General features: G+C 49.7%; 5 protein-coding genes across 5 annotated transcripts; 3 read left to right on the top strand and 2 right to left on the bottom strand.

Annotated features, from left to right (window-relative positions):
- Positions 1 to 39: 39 nt before the first annotated feature.
- On the top strand, positions 40 to 1,348 carry htz1 (histone H2AZ). The gene is made up of 3 exons (XM_025689628.1): positions 40 to 345; positions 700 to 769; positions 853 to 1,348. Exons 1-3 carry the CDS (start codon positions 247 to 249, stop codon positions 1,098 to 1,100), a joined length of 417 nt encoding a protein of 138 aa, XP_025542704.1. The 5' UTR covers positions 40 to 246; the 3' UTR covers positions 1,101 to 1,348.
- A 1,643-nt stretch (positions 1,349 to 2,991) lies between these two features.
- BO79DRAFT_70047 (putative R3H domain protein) lies at positions 2,992 to 5,566 on the bottom strand. Its single transcript, XM_025689626.1, has 3 exons — positions 4,894 to 5,566; positions 4,283 to 4,829; positions 2,992 to 4,218 (listed from the first exon to the last, which is right to left on the bottom strand). The coding sequence occupies exons 1-3, from the start codon at positions 5,233 to 5,235 to the stop codon at positions 3,284 to 3,286; spliced, it is 1,824 nt and encodes a 607-aa protein (XP_025542703.1). The 5' UTR covers positions 5,236 to 5,566; the 3' UTR covers positions 2,992 to 3,283.
- Positions 5,567 to 14,212: 8,646 nt separating this feature from the next.
- BO79DRAFT_243511 (putative GPI anchored protein) lies at positions 14,213 to 15,288 on the bottom strand. The gene is made up of 2 exons (XM_025685294.1): positions 14,849 to 15,288; positions 14,213 to 14,784 (listed from the first exon to the last, which is right to left on the bottom strand). The coding sequence occupies exons 1-2, from the start codon at positions 15,150 to 15,152 to the stop codon at positions 14,501 to 14,503; spliced, it is 588 nt and encodes a 195-aa protein (XP_025542702.1). The 5' UTR covers positions 15,153 to 15,288; the 3' UTR covers positions 14,213 to 14,500.
- Positions 15,289 to 16,454: 1,166 nt separating this feature from the next.
- On the top strand, positions 16,455 to 17,736 carry BO79DRAFT_207599 (putative aldo-keto reductase (AKR)). Its single transcript, XM_025682208.1, has 2 exons — positions 16,455 to 16,784; positions 16,867 to 17,736. Exons 1-2 carry the CDS (start codon positions 16,518 to 16,520, stop codon positions 17,551 to 17,553), a joined length of 954 nt encoding a protein of 317 aa, XP_025542701.1. The 5' UTR covers positions 16,455 to 16,517; the 3' UTR covers positions 17,554 to 17,736.
- A 936-nt stretch (positions 17,737 to 18,672) lies between these two features.
- BO79DRAFT_69994 (heat shock factor family protein) lies at positions 18,673 to 21,453 on the top strand. The gene is made up of 2 exons (XM_025689625.1): positions 18,673 to 19,266; positions 19,319 to 21,453. Exons 1-2 carry the CDS (start codon positions 18,800 to 18,802, stop codon positions 21,240 to 21,242), a joined length of 2,391 nt encoding a protein of 796 aa, XP_025542700.1. The 5' UTR covers positions 18,673 to 18,799; the 3' UTR covers positions 21,243 to 21,453.
- Positions 21,454 to 21,691: the final 238 nt, after the last annotated feature.

Genomic DNA, 21,691 nt, shown 5'->3' with positions numbered 1-21,691 from the left:
TATGACATCTCCGTGGATGGAAGCTGAGCAGGTTTCCCGAAACGGACTAGCGCCACTCGACGGTCGACGCCCGTCTTTAGCGACCAGGATGGCTCTGACATTTCTGACTCCTTCATCCATCAACAACGCGCGTGCTTGTGCTGCATCGGATCGCACCAACATCCACCATCACGTTCTACCACTTCCAATACTCGACTGACGCGACATTTTCGCCCCTGCGGCCCCAAATCTCGACGCTTTTGCAAAATGCCTGGTGGAAAGGGAAAGTCTATCGGTGGAAAGGCCGGCTCCAAGGACTCTGCGGGGAAGAGCCAGAAGTCCCACAGCGCAAAGGCTGGTCTGCAGGTCCGTATTCGTCCTTTTTTTCTCCCTGCAGACATATGACATTTGATCCATCCCATGGCGTCTGGCGGCGACATACCACTGAAACCGTTATGGCGTGGGATTTTGCTTTTTGCCTCCTTTGCCCCTCGCGATCGGCTTTATGTTCGCAAAAGCACGCGTATAGCTTTCTTATATCGAACATAATCCCTTCAAGAGCTATATCGCAACGGCTTGTCGCGGTTCAGGCGACTGGGTTGAGAGGGGTGGCGGTCACGATCCCTCCCGTATCCACCTTCACATCAAAGCTTCACTTCACACATTCATGCCTATCTACTATCATCAGTCCCGGTCGCTGACAGTATCCTTCAATCACAGTTCCCTTGCGGTCGTGTTAAGCGCTTTTTGAAGAACAACACCCAGAACAAGATGCGCGTTGGCGCCAAAGGTACGACCCATTTATCCAAGCCTACAGAAGGCGCACCTTCCTTTGTCTTCTCTTTCAACCATGCTGACAAATCCCGATCGCAGCCGCCGTGTATGTCACCGCTGTTCTCGAATATCTGACTGCGGAAGTCCTCGAATTGGCCGGAAACGCTGCCAAGGATCTCAAAGTCAAGCGTATCACCCCGCGTCATCTGCAGCTCGCCATCCGTGGTGATGAGGAGTTGGACACCCTGATCCGCGCCACTATTGCCTTCGGAGGTGTTCTGCCGCGCATCAACCGCGCGCTCCTGCTGAAGGTGGAGCAAAAGAAGAAGAGCAAGACCGAGGCTTAAATGATGGTGGATACCCGACGAACTCCGGCGTTTGGTGATTGAATGATCGTTAAAGGGAAAAAAGCTAGGAACGGGTTCTTTATTGTGATCATGATGCTACTTCCACCCTCTGCAAAATCACGCCCGAACAGGGAGGCAGGGAAATCAGGTCACGTCCTTCTGACGAACAAAAAAGCCCGCCTTTTATTCTCGTGACGCTGCGAAGCTCGAGATGATTATTTTCCAAGTTCTTCCTTGCTTTCCCCCAATCTTTTATTTTACTATTATTATTTTATCTCCCCTGACAGCTTGATGTCTTTTGTGTGTATTCCGTGTTTCATGTCAAATTTTCCAAGGGCGCTGTAATGGGAAAAAGGGGATATGTTTCGGTAGTGGGAAAGTTATTATTTATTTATTTATTTCCATGACCTTTCTTTTCTTTACATTTTTACCCCTTTATGTTTCTGTACTCTCTATTTTCTCTAATATCAACGGGTCTGTACGAGTCTACCTTATTCACCGCCTTCCATTATCTTCTTTTCTTCCTTCTATGTGACTGACCCATTCATCCCTACCCTGCTGATACTCAAAAGAAATGGGTGGGTGTGATATAATAGCAGTCGAACTACATGTGTATTGTCGAGCAAGTAGATCTTTAACTACCTTAGTAAGAATACTTACTTGAACCAGTTTATATGAAATGACCACTAGTACTATCATAGTACGTATATATTCACGCCTGATATCATATCCAACACTTCGCGTTACTAGTACTAGTTAAGTTGATAAGTAGTTTCAGAGTGATCTACATACATATATTGAAACGCTACTTGTTACTAGTAGTAGTAGTACTACTACTACTAATTGAACCGAAACACGGATGCGATTGTGCATTGGAAGTGAATGAATGACGTCTCTATACCTAGTACTATATAACTATGCTATACTACAGTCTAGTAAGTCCCGAAGCGACCATGATGAAAACAACAACTGAAGGTGAGTAAACTGATCTGTGAGGGTGAAGGAGAGAAAAGGGGATGGAGAGAGTCAACAATGTATATAAATACAGAAAAACAACAGCTAGTAAGTGGAAGGGAGGTATGGCGATCTGAATGGCAAGGTAGATAAGGGAAGAGGGTGATGAGCCCACCTAATGGCAAGGGAAATATAATCCGGCCAGACCGCCGTCGGGAAAAGGGATAAATCATGAGACGTCATCAAGTCGGACAATATTGCAAGAGTTGTCATTTGTCCACCTAGATAGTTGCCCGGGCATTCTCATCCCTAGAAAAGATACCCACAGGCAAAACTCTCCCCCTCCAAGAAGCTGCAAAGAATGCAAATACCCGCCCATTCAATTCGCCACTGTATCTCCCCTAACGCACGCCATGCAAGTCATCAAGTTTTTTGAATTACACCTGCAGGTCAGGGAATTGAAAAATTGTAAAGAGAATGAATGACCCGTCCTCGGCAACAGCCACATTGCATACGATGTGGTATGCCGACAACGTTCCGTCAATTCCTCCACTCCCACTATCACAGGGGCTCCATAAAAAACACGATTAGAGGAGATGAGAGAACAAAAGCACATTGGACGCGTCTGACAGAGAAATAAAAACATTAAATGATGCAAATTGCCCCATATACAAAGTGACAAACAAGTAGATAGAAGGAGATAAGTAAAAGGTTAAATGCAAATGCTGGTGAGTCATTTCTCTTGCCATGGGCACACAAAGACATCCGAATCCCGTTTTGTTGTCGTCCTTCGTAGCCATCCAGGTGTTGATGATTGGTTTTATATTGCTTTCCGCCGACACAATTTGTAGAAGGTAAAAAGTTAAGAGTAAAAGAAAAAAAGTATAGGTAAAAAAAAATGTTCCTGCATGCAAGGCGCCCGCGTCTCAAATAGTCCACAGCTTTCTTTTTGGGGAGGTCTTTATTTTCCGCGAAACAAGGAGAAAAGCATAAAAAGGTTGCGTTCAAACAGCGTGCCTGCTGGGCTGCCCCAAAATAACGTCTAAACTTGGCTAGATCAGAGAAATATTCTTTTGGTTCTCTCGGTTGAGTGTCATCTCGTCATCCCTCATCGAATCGTAAGCCAATAATCGCAGAACAGGATCAGGCCTCGTGATATAAGAGTCGTATGCATCTTGCGGCAAAGCAATCTAACAAGTTTCGTCGTCTTCGTCTTCCCATCAAAGTGTCTACTCCACAATAATCTCTACACCAGAGCTGGTGCGTAACTCGTCGCTTCCGCGCGATTGGTGTCCGTTCTGGCGTCGAAATCCTGGACCTTTCTCGGGCATCGGGCCTCTCGGCTGCCTAATGGGCATGCGCTCCTGTGACTGACCGTCAAATCCAACTCCGATGGATCGGTTACTACCGATGGGACCAGCGCTAGAGGGCTGACTTTCTGGCTGCTCCCAAGAGAACATACCCCGCAATCTCCTCGGGCTCGCATTCGGCCCACCAATTCCAGTGCCCAGAGAGAGGCTACTGAGGCTGTTGACCAACAGACTGTCGTCGCGCTGCATACCGAGGGAGGAACCGGATGGCGCGGACGTAAGCGTAGGGGTGTTGGAAGTGCCGCTCGTGGCACCATCGTAATGTTGCAGGCGCGCTCCGTTAGACTGCAGCGCTGCAGGGAAGCTGGCAGAAGAGGGGACGGGGGATGGCGTGTAGGAGCGTAGATCTGCAAACGACTTGGCGGCTCGAAGGTTCTGCGTGTTGCCAAAGTTGCCAGGGGAGTCCAAGACTCCCAGGAAGCCAGCAGAAGGCTGACCGCGCAAAGTGTTAAAATGAGTGGGTCCGTCGTTGCGAGACTCACTGAAATCAATGGTTGCGGCGCGGTTCAGTCCACGGCGCGCTGTCTCCGCCGGTTGGACAGCGGCAGGGATGGACGACAAGGGAGGGCTAACATTGGTGCCAGGAGCGACCTTGAAAACATGCACCTGCCGCTGATCACCCGATCCCCGAGACGCATGGCCTAGGCCCATGTTGTGAGCAAGTGTATGAACGGTGCGGCGCTGGACAGGAGAAAGGTTGGACGGGAACACGAGGGTATCACGCGCCGTATCTTCCTTGAAGAGAAGAAGCTGCGAGTAGTACGAAAGCGTTGTGCTATCGTTGAGGTCGACCTCTGTAGATACGCGGAATGGGTTAGCGACTTGCAGAAAAGATCACAAGGGTGTCAAGCCACTTACCCAACTTTTGGCCACGCTGGGAGACGGGGGACGGGGAGGTAGCGGGAAGGTGCGAGGTAAGAGACGACATGGAACTCTGAGTCTGGAGCTGCGAGCTCGCCATGGGGCGATGCTGCTCTTCCAGCTGACCACGACGCTCGCGCTTCTCACGCTCAATCCGCTCCCGCTCCTGCAGCGGCAGCATCTTCTTGTATTCAACCCGCAGTTTCCGACCCTGGAGCTCGAAATGGTTGAGGACCTCGATGACGGTTGCGGTCTCTTCAGCAGAAGTGAAGTTGGCGAATGCCAATCCCCGGAAGACGCCGTTGTCGAAGTGGTAGTTGAAGGCGTAAGGCAGCGGCAAGTTAAGCTCAGTCATGAGCTGCACCAGCTGCTCCTTCTTCACCGCAAAAGGAATGTTCTTGATGACAATGGCGGTGGGAATCAATTCATCCTCCGCTTCCGACGGACCACCAGAGGCTTCTGGGCGCATCGCGCTGCTTTGGAGGGGACCGGGACCGAGGTTGGAGAAGGCGCTGGGGATGCCAGGCTGCTGATCAAGCCATGTCTACTCGTCAGTCAGCAACGCCAATTCCATCAAACACATTCCACCCACGCAATTGAATACATACCGTTGGCAAGCCCGCCCTGCCAGTGCGCGAAGTTGTCTTGAGGCTGGTCGAAGCCGACCGAATGCCTCCAAGAGCTTGCGCATTGGCAAAGCCGTTGGGGTTCCAGGTCTGGGAGCCCGCGAGATCGTAGGCGTAGGAGTTATTGTGCAGCGACGAGTTCAGGCGCTCCAGCCGACCGGTGTCGTAACGAGCCATGTCGTCATACAGGTTCACGGGCATAGGGCCATACGCGTCAAACTGACGAGAGGGTTGACGGTGCAGCGGCTGCTGGTGGCGTTGGGAGCCAGGAGAACGCGCCGCGGAGTTATCGTGGTACATGTCCTGGGCTTGTTGATAGCTCATGGCGGCGAAAAGATTGCAGAATCCCTAGAAGCAACCAAACCGAGGAATGTGGGCACTGAGATCCACCACACAACAAACCCTTTTCAATAGATCGCAACTGTTGTGTCTGGCGAAACTACTCAAACATAGGAGCGACCGGACAGGCGCTGGACAGTAGCGGAGAGGAGGATGTCAAACCACGCTTGGTTTGGGGATGTTTGCAAGGTCGAGAGGATCGTAGCAAAACAGGGTCAACTTTCCGAGGGGGAGGAGGGAGTGACCGATCGTTGGTTGACTGCGGAGAGGAAAAGCGCGGTGGAAGCGACAAAAACCGAAGAAAAACAAGCAAAATCGCTCACAGCTGCTGAAATAATTCTCTCGTGACTATTGGGTCATCAATGGCCGTCGTATCCTTTAGCATGAAAATGTTAGGAACTATTTTCTCTTTCGTTTTTGCTTTTTTTTATGTTTGTCTTTCGCTTCTCAAGACCCCTAGGGGCATCAGAAGAGGGCAGGCGAGGGAGAACTCGGGAAAAAGAAAATGGGGGTGCGGAAAAAATCGAAGTAGCAAGAGAAGGAAGAAAAGGAAAATAAACGGAGCTTTAACACGGGAAGAGGAAGATAAGGGAAAAAAAAAAAAAAGGAAAACGAGCTGCCACTACCTGGGAAGGATAAGCAGTGCCCAAGGCTTTTTGATGGCCGAACAGAGAGAAAGAAAGAGGGAGGGAGGGAGGGAGGGAGAATTGGGAGGAGTGAGGGGGGAAGGGAAGGAAAACGAGGAACGAGCAAGTAGCAGGAGGTGGTCCAGGAGGAAGAGGAACACCAAAGGAATCTCACTCTTTGGCTTGCAGTTGCTGCTTATTGCTGCTGGTTGCTGCTGGGGGGGGGGGGGGGGGGAAAGGGAAGGAAAGGGAAAGGGAAAGGCACGCCCGCCAAAACGGCACGCAGAAAGAAAAGCCGGCAACACCGCGACCGCTTAGTCGGGTCCGGTCTGGTCTGGTCTTTTTTTTCTGCTCTTCCGCGAATCCACACCCCCGAGGAAGGGAGCAAGAGGGAAAGGAAAACAAAAGAAAATGAAATAAAATAATAAAAAAAAGGATTGATGGGGATGGCTGAACGCACTCTGCTGCACTGCACTGGATAGATCGTGCGGGAAATGTGATGGAGAGAAAGCAACGAGAGAAGCGGCGGCTTGCCCCCAAAGGTCAGGAACACCCGGTCTGAATCCCTAATTCCAACAATAGATGAAACTGTCAGAAAGGATGTTGGAGGTGGTAAGAAAGACAATAGCCAGGGAATGTTAAATAAGGGCCACCCTACCCGAAACGGATGTTGAATGTGTGAGTAGTAGGGGGATATGGGGAGATGGGGGGGAAAGAGGATGATCAACACAAATAGAGAGAACTGAAGACTGGTAGAACTTTTGGAAGGGAGGGGGGAACGAGAAACGAAACCACAGAAACCAAACACAACCAGAGAGAGACAGACAGAGACAACCAAGGTGAGAGCGAATGGGATGAAGGGATTCCCGTAATCCAGAGTCAGATGGGGGACGGGACGGCGGACGGGGAAGATCGAAGGTATCCAGTGGGATGTCCTTCGCTAGTGGGCTCTTACTTTTTTCTTTTTTCTTTTTTTCTTTTCTTTTCCTTTTCCTTTTCCCTTTTTTATCCTTCTTCGTTTCTGGTGCTGCTGCTGCTTTTCTTATTTTCCTTCAATTTGTTGTGCTGCTAGCAATTCTTCCCTTTTTTCCTAGTTCTGCTTTTCGTTGCTTTTTGTGTTTGGGTTCGGATCGGTGCTTTTTTTCGATGGTGGTAGAACCTTGATCCTGATATCACCGGGTGATGAAGTCACTAGAAGACGGCCGTCGCTGATCGGAGATGTCTGCGCTTCGTTTGCCCGCCTTGACTCCTCTTTGAGCTATCTATGCCCGTTGCGCGTGTTTTCTGCACAACTCGTTAAGTGGCGGGAGGCAAAAACAAAAAGGAAGAGGAAAGGGAAAAAAAGGCGAGTCCCGGTAGCGTTGGGAGTGGAAGAAGTGGGAACAAATTCAGAATGGAGAATCTGAGGCTTTGCCCAAAAGGGGAGTGTGATCCTGATTGGTCCAAACACACAGGCAGGTCGAATGAGTCCAACAGGAACAGGGCGAACAATAGAATGGAGGGTGCGGATGCAGATGCAAGAACAAGAATAAATAATGGAAAATAAGAAAAGATAACAAAATAAGTGAAAGTGAAAAAAAAAAAAAAAAAAAAAAAAAAGAGAGAAGAACAAAAGCAATGCTAACTATTTGTCCAACCAAAAAAGCAGGAAGGTGGATCACCAGATGAATGAGGAGAAATCAATGGTGGTTAGTAAAATAATTAGCAAGAAGCTGAAAAGTGCACCCTTTGGTCAGAATCTCGTAGGAGATAGATTGATTCAGGTTGCTTGATGGTTCTTGTTCTTTTGGCTGCTGTGCATACAGAGGGGGACGGATGATATGACTCTTGGATAGGCAGCTGGTACTTGCCATGTACTTAAGTACCTCTACCGATAGTAGAGTGGCTGCCAGGTACCTATTCAGTATTAGTAGCAAGAATGGGGTACCTTTTCCTCTCTTCTTCCTCCCTCCGGCTGCACCGCCCATCCGGTACCTTCCTCGAGCACTAATTTACCATCTATCATTTCCCTTCGTTCTAACTAGCAGTATTACAGCCGTATTTTCCTCGTTCTCCGTTTCCTCCCCCCCCCCTCTCCCTTTGCGATTTCCCCCCTGGACCCTCTGGTATCGCTGGTTGCCAGAGAGAATGGAAGTACGGAGGCCCAGCTAATAGAAAATTGACTCAAAAGGATACTTTTCCTCCATCACCTTCCTCCCTGCTTGCTTGCCTTGATCTGAAAATAACATCACACACCCCCTGATCTAGAGCAACTATCAGTATTTCATCATCATCATCATGTGCACTTGTCAATTTTTTCCTTCCTTTGGGGCGTTCTCTTTGTTCCAATTCTTTCGCCTTTTCCACTGTCATCCCCAGGTTTGTTGATCCCATTAATAAATCATCTCCTCTGGTGATTACCTCCTCCGCGTCATCGTCGACCCCTTCTCCGTAGCCAAGCCATATCACGGACGGTATGGTCCGTTCCCCCTGTCGCAATGTTTCAGACTCTCCGTCAACGTGTCTCTCCGTCCCTGAGAATCGATACCGGAGCACTCAGGACACCTCCCCCCGCCTCCAATTCCCTCCTCCTCCTCCCCCCCCCCTCTTGCCACTTCCGGCAGCACGGGCTACCTTACCTACTGGACTCCCTCAGGAGCAGGTCTACTACTACTAGGAAAGTTAGAGTGAGCGGAGGTCTGTCATCACGCATGACGCACCAGTTCGAAGATCGCATCCTCTTTTCGTTGTCGGATGTTTTCCGGACAATCGCAGGCCATCCTCTGCCTCTTGGCTTCCTTCTGAATCGAAACCCCATCTAGTCCACGAAAACGACTGTGCTGAGTGGTCCCGAAAGGTTCCTGACTGATGGTTCCTATCCGGGAAAGCTGCAAGCCTCCAACGCGTCCCTACTCCCTAGGGCCAGACTATGGTGGATTCGGGATCCGCCTGGAGTGGGTAACGGATGCCCTATAGCTTCATCACCTCTCCGAATAGGGGAAGCTCCCGTATTCACGAGCTCTTGCAGCTTTCCCGTTTGTCCGTTGGCCGATGTGCAACTGTTATGCTACCTCGATTTTCTATATGAAAGATTTCTCTCCAAGCAACCACTATCTACCACCATCTGGAGAACACCAACCTGATACCCATCAGGCATTCCATGGAGGAGGAGGATGGCCGGCTAACCCCCTACGCTGGCCGGGAGATCATACCTGTCACTCGGAATTTAGCAGACCCCTGATGAGCGGTTAGCGGTGCTCCCGTCCAGTTTTCTTCCCTTCCCTGCAGCCGTCATTTCGAGGCAGGTACGGAAATGCTGTTAAGATTACCCCGTGCTATAATTATCGTCTGGACATGACATTCCCATCATTTCCCCTCTATTTACTTGACACGCAAGTCTTGAACGCACCCCATGGCTCCCGTTATACGACGGGGACTTAGAAATACCTAAAAGTTTCTCCCTATCCATTTCGGGGAAATTGTTACTTACCATACAGGATTAGGTAGGTAATTTTTGTCCCCTGACGTTTCTTCGACTCGCCTCCCTCAGGGCATCGAGACCAAGCCTAGTGACCCATCACCTTCCACGAATAATCGAGAATGCAATTGCCGCAATAGTAGTACAAAAGTGGCGAGGTCATTTTCGCGGATCCGCAAGGCCTCGGTGTTTGGCTTACTACAGAGTACTATGGCCACTACTCCTATGGGGGGTAACTGGACCCAATATTGGCGGTTTGGGATTAACACCCCGAGCTAGAACCCGCTAGAGTGTCACCAGAACCTGTTGACTGGAGACGTCAGATTACCATGCTCTTCTTGAGCAAGCTCCCGAGATGGGATGTTGTCCGCCCGATATTGCTATGGAGAGAGGCCCGCTGCATCTGGCGCCTCCCACGCAGGCTAACAGCAGGCCGGTAACCGTAAGCCATCGGAGGGATCGAGATGACGATGAAATTCCAGCACGTACGTATTCGGTTTCGGTACTTGTACCTGATGGGGGCGCCCTAAGGGTAATTTATGAGGCCGACTGGGCCAGTCCCCGTCGCATAGCCTACCGGGGAGTTCTGGGGGCGATCCCGGCGCGAGCTAAACTCCCAAGCGTTTCTATAGAACATTCTTAGTCCGTTCCCAAGTCCACCGAGAGCGATTCCATTCACCTTCCAGGCAAATTGGACTGGAGCCCGCTAGGCACCACGAGCCGGCCTAGTGCGCAGTAGATCTTGCTGATTGGAAGCTTCGATTTTAAATAAGTGTAACGATGGTGTGATTCGCTCCGTGACCGGTGCCGATAGGGGGAGCAGCCCGCTCCGGGCCATCTCGACCGCTTTACGTGATCCTTTCGTCGGAATCGCCAGGGAATTGGTTAGGGAGTGAGTAGGTGAGAGGGAGGGGCAGAGGTCCAGTATGTACACAGTAGGTCAAGTACATGCTGCCATTGTTGTTATTGCAGGCGGTGCAGAAAGGGAGTGGGTGGAAAGCACGCGAGTGGTCCGCTCTGACAAATCCGATCAACAGACCGCAGGTGTGGGTTTGGCTTCCTGCCCACCACAAGTGTTGCGCCTGAAAAAGTAGCTCACTGGTGTTACTGACTACTGTACAGGAAAAGTTTCGGATCATCGAAGACTATTCAATGTGCAGTGTAATTCCGGCCACTCGGAATGGTTGTTCGATGCTTATAATTAGCACCAGGCACACTCTGAAAGCGCTACGGAGAATAGTCTCAAGAGTTAACCGGCGACGACTGCCTCACCCTCATGAATCAATAGTCAGGGCACCAAGGGTATCTACTCAAACTTAAGAGAGTAAAACGCCAGTGCGGCAGTGCTGCATCATGATTCTCTGTGGCAATGGTGCGAACAATGAAAATCAAGAAAAGCACGACTAACACATTTGAATGCCTCATATTCGTTGCCAGGAAGCGCCGATCATCGAAAAGCACTCCCTTTTTTCTGCCAAGTTAAAATCGTTGACTGACTGCCCAAGTATTCGGTGACTGACTGACAGATGGACATGATTTGACCGAACAGAGCTGCCAATCCATTCATCCGAGACATTTTGCCCTTTTCAGCAGGCAAGTCAGATCACTATCCATTTCTTGCAGGTCAGGGCCACTGCTGCCCACTGTGGGCTATGCAATATTTCTTGTATGCTTTGCAGCAGCGAGACCTGTCCATGCCACCAAGCAGTGTGGAAGAGAAGAACCCAAAATAATAATTACTATTCCACCATGACAATAAATATTGCTACCCAATCTTTCAAAATCTCCTACTTAATGTTCTGGATCTATTTCCGAGTCTCCGACGATGCTTTTTATCCTCATTTATTTATGGACCTGAGCAAAACGAAGGGGAGGCGTTTTAAGTACAGAGTCTAGTCTAGTCTAGTCTAAGTTGATCTATTTCATCCTGGGCACCGGCTACCGGGCCTAATGCAATGCAAGCGCCGCGCCGCCCATGTAAGCCACCTGATCCATCTGGGTTTGTTGCCACAGGAATCGCAAGCGAGAGTTCGGAAAATGAAACAGCTGAAACTGTGCTTCGTTTTGCTTGTAGTTCTGATATTGACAGGGAGAAGAATGGAGGGTTTAGGAATTTTATCTGAAGTTGAGAGATAGTGGTAATAATTAATGTAAGCCAACTAGTAAACGAGTACAAAACCAAGGAAATTCATATAAAAAGTCCTCCATCACAGACCAAGTAAGTAAATCAAAACGAAGAAATTCTCCCTCCCCATGACTACCTCACCCATTACTCACTCACTCACTCATCCGTGCACTACAGTAAATCTCATGCAAGGGTTCAACTCCGAATTATCGGAATTTCTTTCCTTCCCCTTCCCCTTCCCTTTTTTTTCCTTCGTTCGCCCTGCACTGCACTGCCTGAGTTCTACTCCGTACTACTCCCGTAATTCGTTCAGCTTTGCAGATTCTTTGCATGTTGCAGGAAACTAAGTACTTAAGTCTCTAACTAAAACCTACCGATCAGCGGATTGGTGGGCTGTTTTTTTATTCGATTTTTTTGCTTTCTCATTTATCCGATGGGATTATTGTTATTAAGGCTTGCAGTAAGATTTTGGTCGTGATTAATAGTTAAGTATCGCTTCGCTTAAGTATTGTTTACATAATGGATTAATTTATATCTTGTGTTGGAATAATGGCTTAAAGTTGGGACATAGTTGTTGGTACAGTAGTTGTGGACACATTCACAGTATTGTGGTTGAGTGAGTATTTGTGGCATTTACTTTTAAGATACTAGTAAGTAATCCTTACCGCTTGGGCGGTGCAAGTTGCGGATGTGTGGGCTTTAGGCAGAATGCGTATGCTTTGTTTGTTGCCTGCAACTACACCTATTGAGGAAGGATTCGGTTGATTGTGGCTGTGATATGTGGCTTGTGGCTATTATGGAGATTAGGTGGCTTTTGGAGTGTGGCTGGCGTGCTCACCCACTCCTTGTTTTGCCAGTCGAATGCTTGGTGAGGAGGAGGTGGTGGTGGTGGGCTTATCTGTGCTTAGCCCGTGTCTCTGATAGGAGTTTAAAGTAATTTCGTTTTTCAAGCAAGGAGACAGACAGGCATGAGGGTCTGGTGCACGTTATGCTGGGTTGGTGGTGGTTATTTACTTAGTTGTGACAGGTTCTTCAGGCGCTGTAATCAGATTCAGTGTGTGACATGATGATGATGGTAGGTAGTACGATATAGTATAATCGGGGATATATTTTGATGTTTGAATCTTGTCCAATGGTGTTTGGAGATCATGATAGTATATCGCTCGCTGTGCTTCAGTCTCACTTTTGATTGTATGATGGCCTTCGGACTCAATTATACGTTGGACTCGGACACAACTCTTACTCCACACAAAGACAAGGGACACTGCGGAATCATAAATTGTCCCTTTCTTAAACATCTCATTGCAGTCAGATGAGCATCGTGATCATAGAATTAAATATCGTTGATAGTATGCCAGCTGTCAGCAGCTATATTCTTTTTAATCCATTCGTCGCTTTGTCAAATGGTGCAGAACAGTGGCTGTTGACTTGGCTAAAGCAGAGATGGGGCAAACTTTCCAGAATTGAGGCGCCCAATACCACTCATCAAGTCTAATCAAGAATGTTCTCATTAGGATCTTGCCTACAAGAAAAAGGATCCCTAGAACACTTTGTGAAACACTATATAAACTAACACCCTGGTACATGGCGGACTGCCTAAATATTGAACGCTAGCTCTAATCCTGCTCTACAGAAAGGACTTTTACGCGACACGGTTATATTATTATTCTTTGAATACACATCTTCATGGTCCTCATTTCCCTATTACTACAATTGACTTCAATACATGCTCTGATCCACATCCGTTCAAACTCTGTTGATGCAGTGTACCTCAATCAATTGAGTATGAATGGAGCTCAAATACGCTTTATGACATGGGCTAGTGCGAAGGCGTCTATTTCCGAGATGTGAAAAATGTATCTTAGACTCGGAGTGTCACAGGCCAAAAAGTAGAGTTTAAGATTGTCGGTGGCGGAATATAAAGTTTTAGAAGAGTCTCTACTCGTTTCTTTGTTTATGGATACTGTTGTCTGTTGCTATGATTCGTTGCCAGCTATTAGCAGTTCTTGGGGGCTATGATCTTGCATTGTATTTTCGCTTCTTTGTCGCTGCTATGTTAACAGGCGTCTCTCAAATACCACAGTAATTAGAACATCATTAGCTTTGACCCACGCATGTTGAGCAAGTCCTACTTCACAACTGAGTACTCGATGTATATCATTACTAGCGGAAAGGAACCATGATACTTAGCCACCTAGCCACATCAGGTGCATCGAGGGGATCCGTACGACATTGTTGACATTATTTTCTCGGACTGCCTCACATTGGGTGTTCAAAATCCTTGCAGGAGATAAAGACACATAACTAGATTGATCATTTGATTTTTCTGTGCATGGCTGGACTATCAGCTATTGAAGTGTGGGTGTTCAACCATGTGCGCGCTTATGAGAACTGCGAGGATTTGTTTGGCTAAGACGCATGAGAGAGTTCATGCTACTACCCTAAATAATAATGTACATTGCATTAAGGTATATTGTATTATCTATGCAGAATGAGGTCGGTGACATCTTGCAGTATTACTAGTATGTCTTATATGCCGGTACTTAGCAATAACAGACGGCATATATATATTTACCGAAGAGCCTCGTCATGTCTCAGAACCCGGCCCTAAAGGCCATACCATCTTAATAACTCAAAGTCTTAGCAGTCATAGACATTGATCTGACTGCAAAGCAGAATTATGTTCTCACAATGGACTAATTGGGGCGTATTCCGAATCTGACTCGATAATGAAAGGATGATAAGATCTTATCACTGATTGTTGTGCATATACAGCTATCCACATGCACACCACAAAGAAGCAAGACCAAAGCGCAGAATCATGTATTACTTCTGTAAGGAACGTCCTATACCTATCCATCAAAGATAGCCACCCTTATATCATCCTCCACCCTCAGCTATCACAAACATCACCCCAAGATAGAATATCAGATAACCAACGGAGGTATCCTAGAGATGTTAAAATCTCATCTCATCAATATGAAACTCATTTCTCATGACCATGACCGTCCATGCATTTCCTCAATCAATAATCCATCCATCTCAAACCATACCCAAATACCCCATACCCATGGCCAACATCACCGCCACAGACGAGAGCCCGGGAACGCTCACTCCAACAGCCCCATTAACATCACCAGTAGAAGACGCGGCAGCAGCAGAACCACCGGTCGAAGCCGCAGAGCCAGTACCACTAGCCCCAGCACCAGAGCCAGTAGCGGTAGCAGTAGCACTCGTGCTGTTCACAGACTGAAGGGCAGAAGTAGCGGCCGCTGCGTTCCAGGTTGTCGTGGACAGAGAGCAGGAGGTGAGGATGTCGTAGGCATCTGTTATAGTTAGCATATCACTCTTCATATCTATACGAAACTTGTATGAGAATGGCAAACCTACCATTATCATGCGCATCATGGTCGTCGTCATGGTCATGCTCTCTGCGGTAATTGGCGATGCAGGCCTCGCACAATGGCAGAAGAGTAGGTGCCTCGGCCCAGTTGCAGATGCAGTTGAGCTCGGCGCGGTCGTTGTCGTCGTACCGGTGGTCGCAGCCCTGGGTTATGCCTACGACGGGACCGCAGACGGACCAGCAGCGGTCGGGGACATCGTCAGAGTCGAGGTCGTTGTCGGCGCGGACGAGGGGAGTAAAGAGGAGGGTGGTGGTGATGGAGAGGAGGGCTGGGATGAGGTGGAAGTGCATCTTCGATTGCTTTTGCTTTCTGCTTCTGCTGCTGTTTGTGGTGTTGTTCCTGTGGTGGTGGCTGAGAAAGTTTAGAGAGAAGACCGCGTTAAGTAGTAGTGATGATTGAAGTGTGATGATGGTTTGTTCTCGAGGGAATTGATGTTGATGATGATATATCGATGTTGGATGGATATTGCTTCTTATTTATACCTTGTTTCTCTGTATACCACTACCTACTTTGTTTCTATATTTGTTTTTTCTGTACTACTAGTCGGGGTAGGTGACATGCTGCTAGGAGAAAAATCATATGCACAACAACTCCTCAATGCAATATCGGAAACAACTGTCCTCCCTACATTCGTGAGGTCTTCCCACCCCAAGCTTGCCTGATTCGGCACGAGAGATAGGTGGAAGTAAGGATCAGTAGCTCGGGTATCTGCAACTCGGTCATGCCAAGCCGCGGGAAGACCCTGATCATCTCTGATAACACCAATCTGGGAGATGAGAACGAAGTTGCCTGGAAGTTAGTCTGAATTTGGTGTTGCTGAATGGCTGTATAGTTTGATAGTGTCAGGGCACCGCCACGGTGGGGTAGCCCGATATGCCGTTGCAGTTGGAGTCCCTGAGGGTGGGTCGCGATAGTTCAATAGTAGGCGAGTTGTGGAGTGGGTTGATTGATTGATCGGAATGATTCCCGGGGTTACATGGAATGTTGTTGGGGGCTGCTGGTGTAGTGCTGTTTTTGCATAGAGTCAAGCGAGGTTTCTACTGCAGTCAAGTATGGGATAAAGGTATGATGTCATCTGTGACACTGTCACTCGGGGCTCTTCTGGAACCAACGAGGAACTCATCTGCCGGAGTTATCCATCAGCTGGCATGACACTGCATGGAAATTTGTCTCGAATGAAATGGTTCAATGCTCAAATTTGGGGAAAGCCCAGGTACACAGTACAAGCTATTCCTACTCCACCCGCGGGTGAAGTTCTAGCATCGGATGGATGCACTGCCTCCCCGCTATATTTAGTTCCTGCACAGGTTATAGAAACATCACACCTGCATCTGCCACTTAAAGCTCGGATAATGATGCTGCCTGTGTGCGAATGTGAGGGACCGGAACAAAGCTGCTACCACTAGTCAATCTTTGCTGCAGGCCACCGCTATCACACACACCCAGATACCTATGTTTGCAAAGTCTTGTCGACATCAACACATTAGGTCCCTATGAGTTAGGTCATCATGAAGTCAGGTGCTCGCACCTTGGATAACCCGGTCGGAGTTAACCGCTACTTTCTTCCTGCATCCGCTCATCCGCAGGCATCATGACAAGGCATCTCGGCTACAACCCTGCATATCATCCAATCCATTGAATTGATCGACTTCACTATGGCTCGCGCTGCAATGACCAAACTCTCCTGGGAGAGTCACGTCCTCCGTCCCGTGCAAAACGCACCACCCGCCATCATTCCCACATTAATCTACGGTACCGCTTGGAAGAAAGACCAGACCGCCGATTTGGTACACCAGGCGCTTGGGGCTGGTTTCCGCGCCGTGGACACTGCTGCCCAACCCAAGCATTATCGCGAGGACTTGGTCGGGGAAGGCATACGCAGGGCCCTCCAGGACGGCTACGTCCGACGAGAAGATCTTCATGTAAGTGGTCAATCCACAGCAAAACCCAAAATTAGAAATTCTCCATTGCATTTCGTGTCTGCCTGTTGCTAATTCATGTCAGGTCCAAACCAAATTCACGTCCGTCAATGGCCAGAGTCCGGATAATATGCCGTATGACCCCAAGGCCTCGGTGACTGATCAGGTCCATGCGTCTATCAAGTCGTCGCTGCATAATCTCCGGCCGTCAGGCACGGCAGATAGTGTGAACGACGCATACATTGACATGCTCATTCTGCATTCACCGCTGCCGACGATGTCTCAGACATTGGAGGCTTGGTCCGCGGTTGAGAGCTATGTTCCTCACCAGATCCGTAGCCTGGGTATATCCAACACGACTCTGTCCATCTTGAAGGAGCTGTTTGGCCAAGCAAGGGTAAAGCCTGCTGTGGTTCAGAACCGATTCTATGCCGACACGCAATACGATGTTCCCTTGAGGGCCTTTTGCCGGGAGAACCAAATCATTTACCAGAGCTTCTGGACGCTATCGGCAAATCCAGAATTAATTCGCTCGGATGCTGTTCAGCTGCTTGCCCACGAAACAGATATCTCGCCAGCTGCAGCACTTTACTGTCTTGTTCTAGGACTGGGACACACTACGGTGTTGGACGGCACAACCAAGCGCCATCATATGGAGGAAGACTTGGCTGCCCTGCAGAAGATCGAGCGGTTTACGGAGGATCAGCCAGACCTGTGGCAGAGAATACTGAAACGCTTCCGGCAGTTAACTGGTGACCAGATGGTGGAATAGACTGATTCTCTTGATGGTGAAGTCTTTGATTGCTTTCATCCTGTACATCTGTGCTTGGCTTTCTGCAGCACCTAGATGTTTGGCTAGGGAAAAATTTGAAGCGTCAGAAATCGATAGAAGCATCGTGAAACCTCTGGAAGGAAAACAGGCTTTGGATCAGGCCGTCCGAAGAAATGGGCCAAGTCGATGCCGCAAAGATTAGCGGGTGGTGATTGGACAATGGGGCAGTGGGGAGCTTGCCGTCCCGAAGGGAGCCAACCTCACTAGCAAGTACTTAGTAGAGGTCATAACAGTAGTGTGGTCAGCAGCGATGGTTGCCGTTGACGATGGTTGCTGTCCGTAAGTGAGAACAAAGCCTTTGACGCCCAGGAGGGATACTAGAGTGAATAACAACGGAAAACTGCGAATCGCGACTGAGACGCCCTCGTCCACGTGCCGTACGCTGAGTCAGCCATTGGCCAATCACGACTCACCGCCGAGGTTTGAGATCATCACCGCCCGCCAAGCATCTCGAGTTCCCGAGTTTGCTGGCGGTGACCAGACGCCGTTGCCTGTCCTGAGCCCCCTCAGATCCAACTCCATCGCTTCATCCCGTTCTCCGTCGCGCCCATTCTTCTTCACCTCCCGTGGTGGAAGGCTTTGTTTCTTCTGCGCTTTGTGCCTGCCTTTGTTGCGCCGGCTCGGTTGTATCTCTCAACCCACCTTCGGCCCCAGAGCCTTCCCGTGTTAAATAGGCTCTGTCGAATCTCCATCGCCAGCCTCGATTCGCTCAAGTAATTCGGATTCAGCGACTGCATCGCATCCAGACGCATATTTTCGGTCCGATATAGAATTGCCGTCTTCGCAGATTGCCTGACGCCCGCCTTACATTCGATTCTTGCTACTACGCCTAGCGTCTGCGGCGGCGCCGTCGCGTCTCCGCCATTGACACTTGCGCCTGCAGTCCCACGCCCTCTCCGCTGCTGAGCGCTCTTCATTCTTCTGAGTGCCATCGCCCTGGACGTCTCTGAGAATCACGACGTTGATGACAAGTTCCCCTCCTCATTTTCGGATTGCCCGTGCCAACTAAGGCCTTCCGCTCACCCCGCCATTTACCCGACCGACTAAGTACTTCTCTCGTCTCTCGCCCAATCGCCGTTATTCTTCCTTCCCTCCTAGTGGACGACGCTAGGCCATCATATACGCGACTTTACTCGCCCCTTAGAACGTCTTTGCACTTTACCGACCGTTGGTTTTGTCGCCTGTGATGAGTCCTCAAGGAATTACCCGCAAGAGACCTGCGCCTGGCACATCCCCGATCGTTCATCCTCAGCTGGGCCCATTATCCAATTACCCTCAGAACCCCGGAAACCAACTCTCCAACGATCAGTTTCTGCAATGGGGTCAGACCTCCTCGAACGTGTCCAGTCCCTCATTCCCTGATTCCAACCCCTACAGCGCTGCTGCCTACACATCCAGCCCGGACGTGCCTGCGGCCAATGTTACTGCTGCTGCTCCGGGGCAGCTTGCGCGTCGTCAAACCCCAACTCAACTGGTGAATCGCGGCCGAGGATATGAACAAACACCACCGTTCTCCGATCATAGTACTGGGACTGGAGAAAACGGGGGATGGGGGGAGAGTCTGGAGGACCTATATAAGCGCGCGATGGTTGCGAAGAGGGAGGCACAGGCCAAGCGGAAGCAGATCCCTCCATTTGTGCAAAAGCTGAGCAGGTAGGTCGACCGACTGACAGCAGCGAATGAACGAATACTAACTGCATTGTAGTTTTCTGGACGAGTCGAAGAACACTGAACTTATCCGATGGTCTGATGATGGAAACTCTTTCATCGTTATGGATGAAGATGAGTTTGCGAAGACCCTCATTCCGGAGCTGTTCAAACACAACAACTACGCCTCTTTCGTTCGCCAGCTGAACATGTACGGCTTTCACAAGAAGGTTGGGCTGTCGGACAATTCGATGCGTGCTAGCGAGCGGAAGAACAAGAGCCCGAGCGAATACGCCAACCCCTACTTTAAGCGCGGGCATCCTGACCTGCTATGGTTGATTCAGAAGCCCAAGAACACGGCGGGCCAGGGTAGCAAGTCTGGGAAAGCAAACGTGCGTGTGAAGACCGAGGAAGCGGAGGACCAGGACCACGACGACTACGGGGATGATGGCATTGGATCTCGAGATGACCGTGCGCGCAATCGCCAATTGTCTCTCATCACGAACAATGTCATGCCCAAAGACCAATTGGCAGGCGTGTATCGAGAGCTGCAAGCTATCCGGCAGCAACAACAGATCATTTCCAACACCATCAGCAAACTACGGCGCGAGCACGAGCAATTGTACGCGCAGGCGGCCAACTTCCAGGAGCAGCATACGCGGCACGAGAACTCGATAAATGCCATCCTCACTTTCCTAGCAACTGTCTACAACCGCAGTCTGCAAGGGCAGGAGGGACCGCAGAATCTGGCGAACTCGTTCGCGGGAGCTATTTCCCAAGACCAAGGCAACGTTGTCGACATGGGGGACGAGTATACGCTGAGCACCTTAGGTGCGTCCAATCTGAATAGCCCTGGTGGACAACGGTCAATGAAGAAGCAACCGCTCTTGCTGAAAGCGCCCCCGGGGGCTGACCGGCAGAGCCGTGCGACAACATTGTCCCCTGCTGCCACCGCCTATGACCGCTCACAACCGCGTGGCCATGGCCGGCAGCCGAGTGCGTCGCAACCCGGCCATGTCGAGGAGGTGTTTGACACGAGCCCGCGGCAAAAGGAGGCGGCGGTGCCAGCGAATCAACAGTTCCCACAACGGGACATTATGTCTGTGATTCAGAACTCCAATGCGCGCAACGGCATGCCAACGACGTTCGCCGACTTCCCTAATGTGCTGTCATCCCTTGAAACATCCGGAGGAAACTCGCCACTCACCCCCAACCAGCGTGCAGATATGCTCCGTCTGATGGCCAACGAGAGCAATTCCAGCGGCACCAGCCCGCCGGTGTCTCAAAACAACGCGCTGATGACCCCGACGCCACCGCCGATGCCGCACAACTATTCGGGGCGGCTGGCCAATACCCGCGCGGAGATCGACAACCTGGTGAAGATGCAAGCGGAGCAAGACCGTTCTGTGCAGAACCTGACCAACCTGCTTCAACCCTTGAGCCCTACGGGCACCATCCCTGGCATTGGCACTGACGGCAGCGTCCCCCCTCCCCCACTAAACCTTGATGAGATCTTCACCAACGACTACTTCACGGACATTGGAGACCTCGAACATAATAAAAATAGCTTAGATTTCGGCGACTCGTCGCACTCGGTACCGGTCACAACATCAGCCGACCCAACGGCGACGACCGGTCCCGAGGACGGCGTGATCAAAGATGCTACCGAGCTGTTTGATTTCGACCAGATCCCAGCAGAGGGTGATATCTTCAGCGGAGCCAACCCGCAGTCGACGGCCGGGTACTACAACGGATACGATGGCAGCGGTTATGGAACCAACGCAATGAGCTCAGGAGTCGGCGCGGATGCGCAAATCCCCATCAACCACGAGACAAATCGCATCGAGGCACTTCCAGACAGCGAGAGCACCAGCCCGGCCAACACGGTGGATGATGGCTTGCAATATGGCGGGTCCGAAACTAACGATTCTCAGGGAGGTAAGGGCAATGGCGGCGGCGCGAAGCGGCGCAAGAAGGCTTGATTTTTTTTTTATATTATTTTCATCCTGCTTGATGACATTACTAACGGGGCTGTGTGTCTGCGGAAGGCAATATCAAGAGCCAACCTTGGAACTACGAATACGAATAAAAGCTTAAACTTTACATTTGTCTTGCCTTTTCTCAAATGAGGTATATCGCTGCATATAATCCCCCCATACCCCATATCTATACCCATGCCTACCTACACCTTACCATATGATGAACTCGTCAATTCCCCTCTCCCTTCTCCCGCCTGATTTCATACAACAGATCAAGACATCGCATCACAGTTCGGTTGACTGATTGATTGATTGAATGATTGAACTTCACGCTTCTCTTCATTGACTGACGGCCTCACAAAAGAAAAAAAGAAAAAAGCAATCATACCCTTATCACACACACTCCTCCCCCTTGCCTAATCATTCTAGTTTTCTATTTCCTCTTCCTCCCG

Source organism: Aspergillus costaricaensis (assembly GCF_003184835.1).
Source record: "Aspergillus costaricaensis CBS 115574 unplaced genomic scaffold BO79scaffold_6, whole genome shotgun sequence".
Classification (NCBI taxonomy): domain Eukaryota; kingdom Fungi; phylum Ascomycota; class Eurotiomycetes; order Eurotiales; family Aspergillaceae; genus Aspergillus; species Aspergillus costaricensis.
Note: the sequence above shows the minus strand (reverse complement) of the source record. Positions and strands in the feature narration are given on the sequence as shown.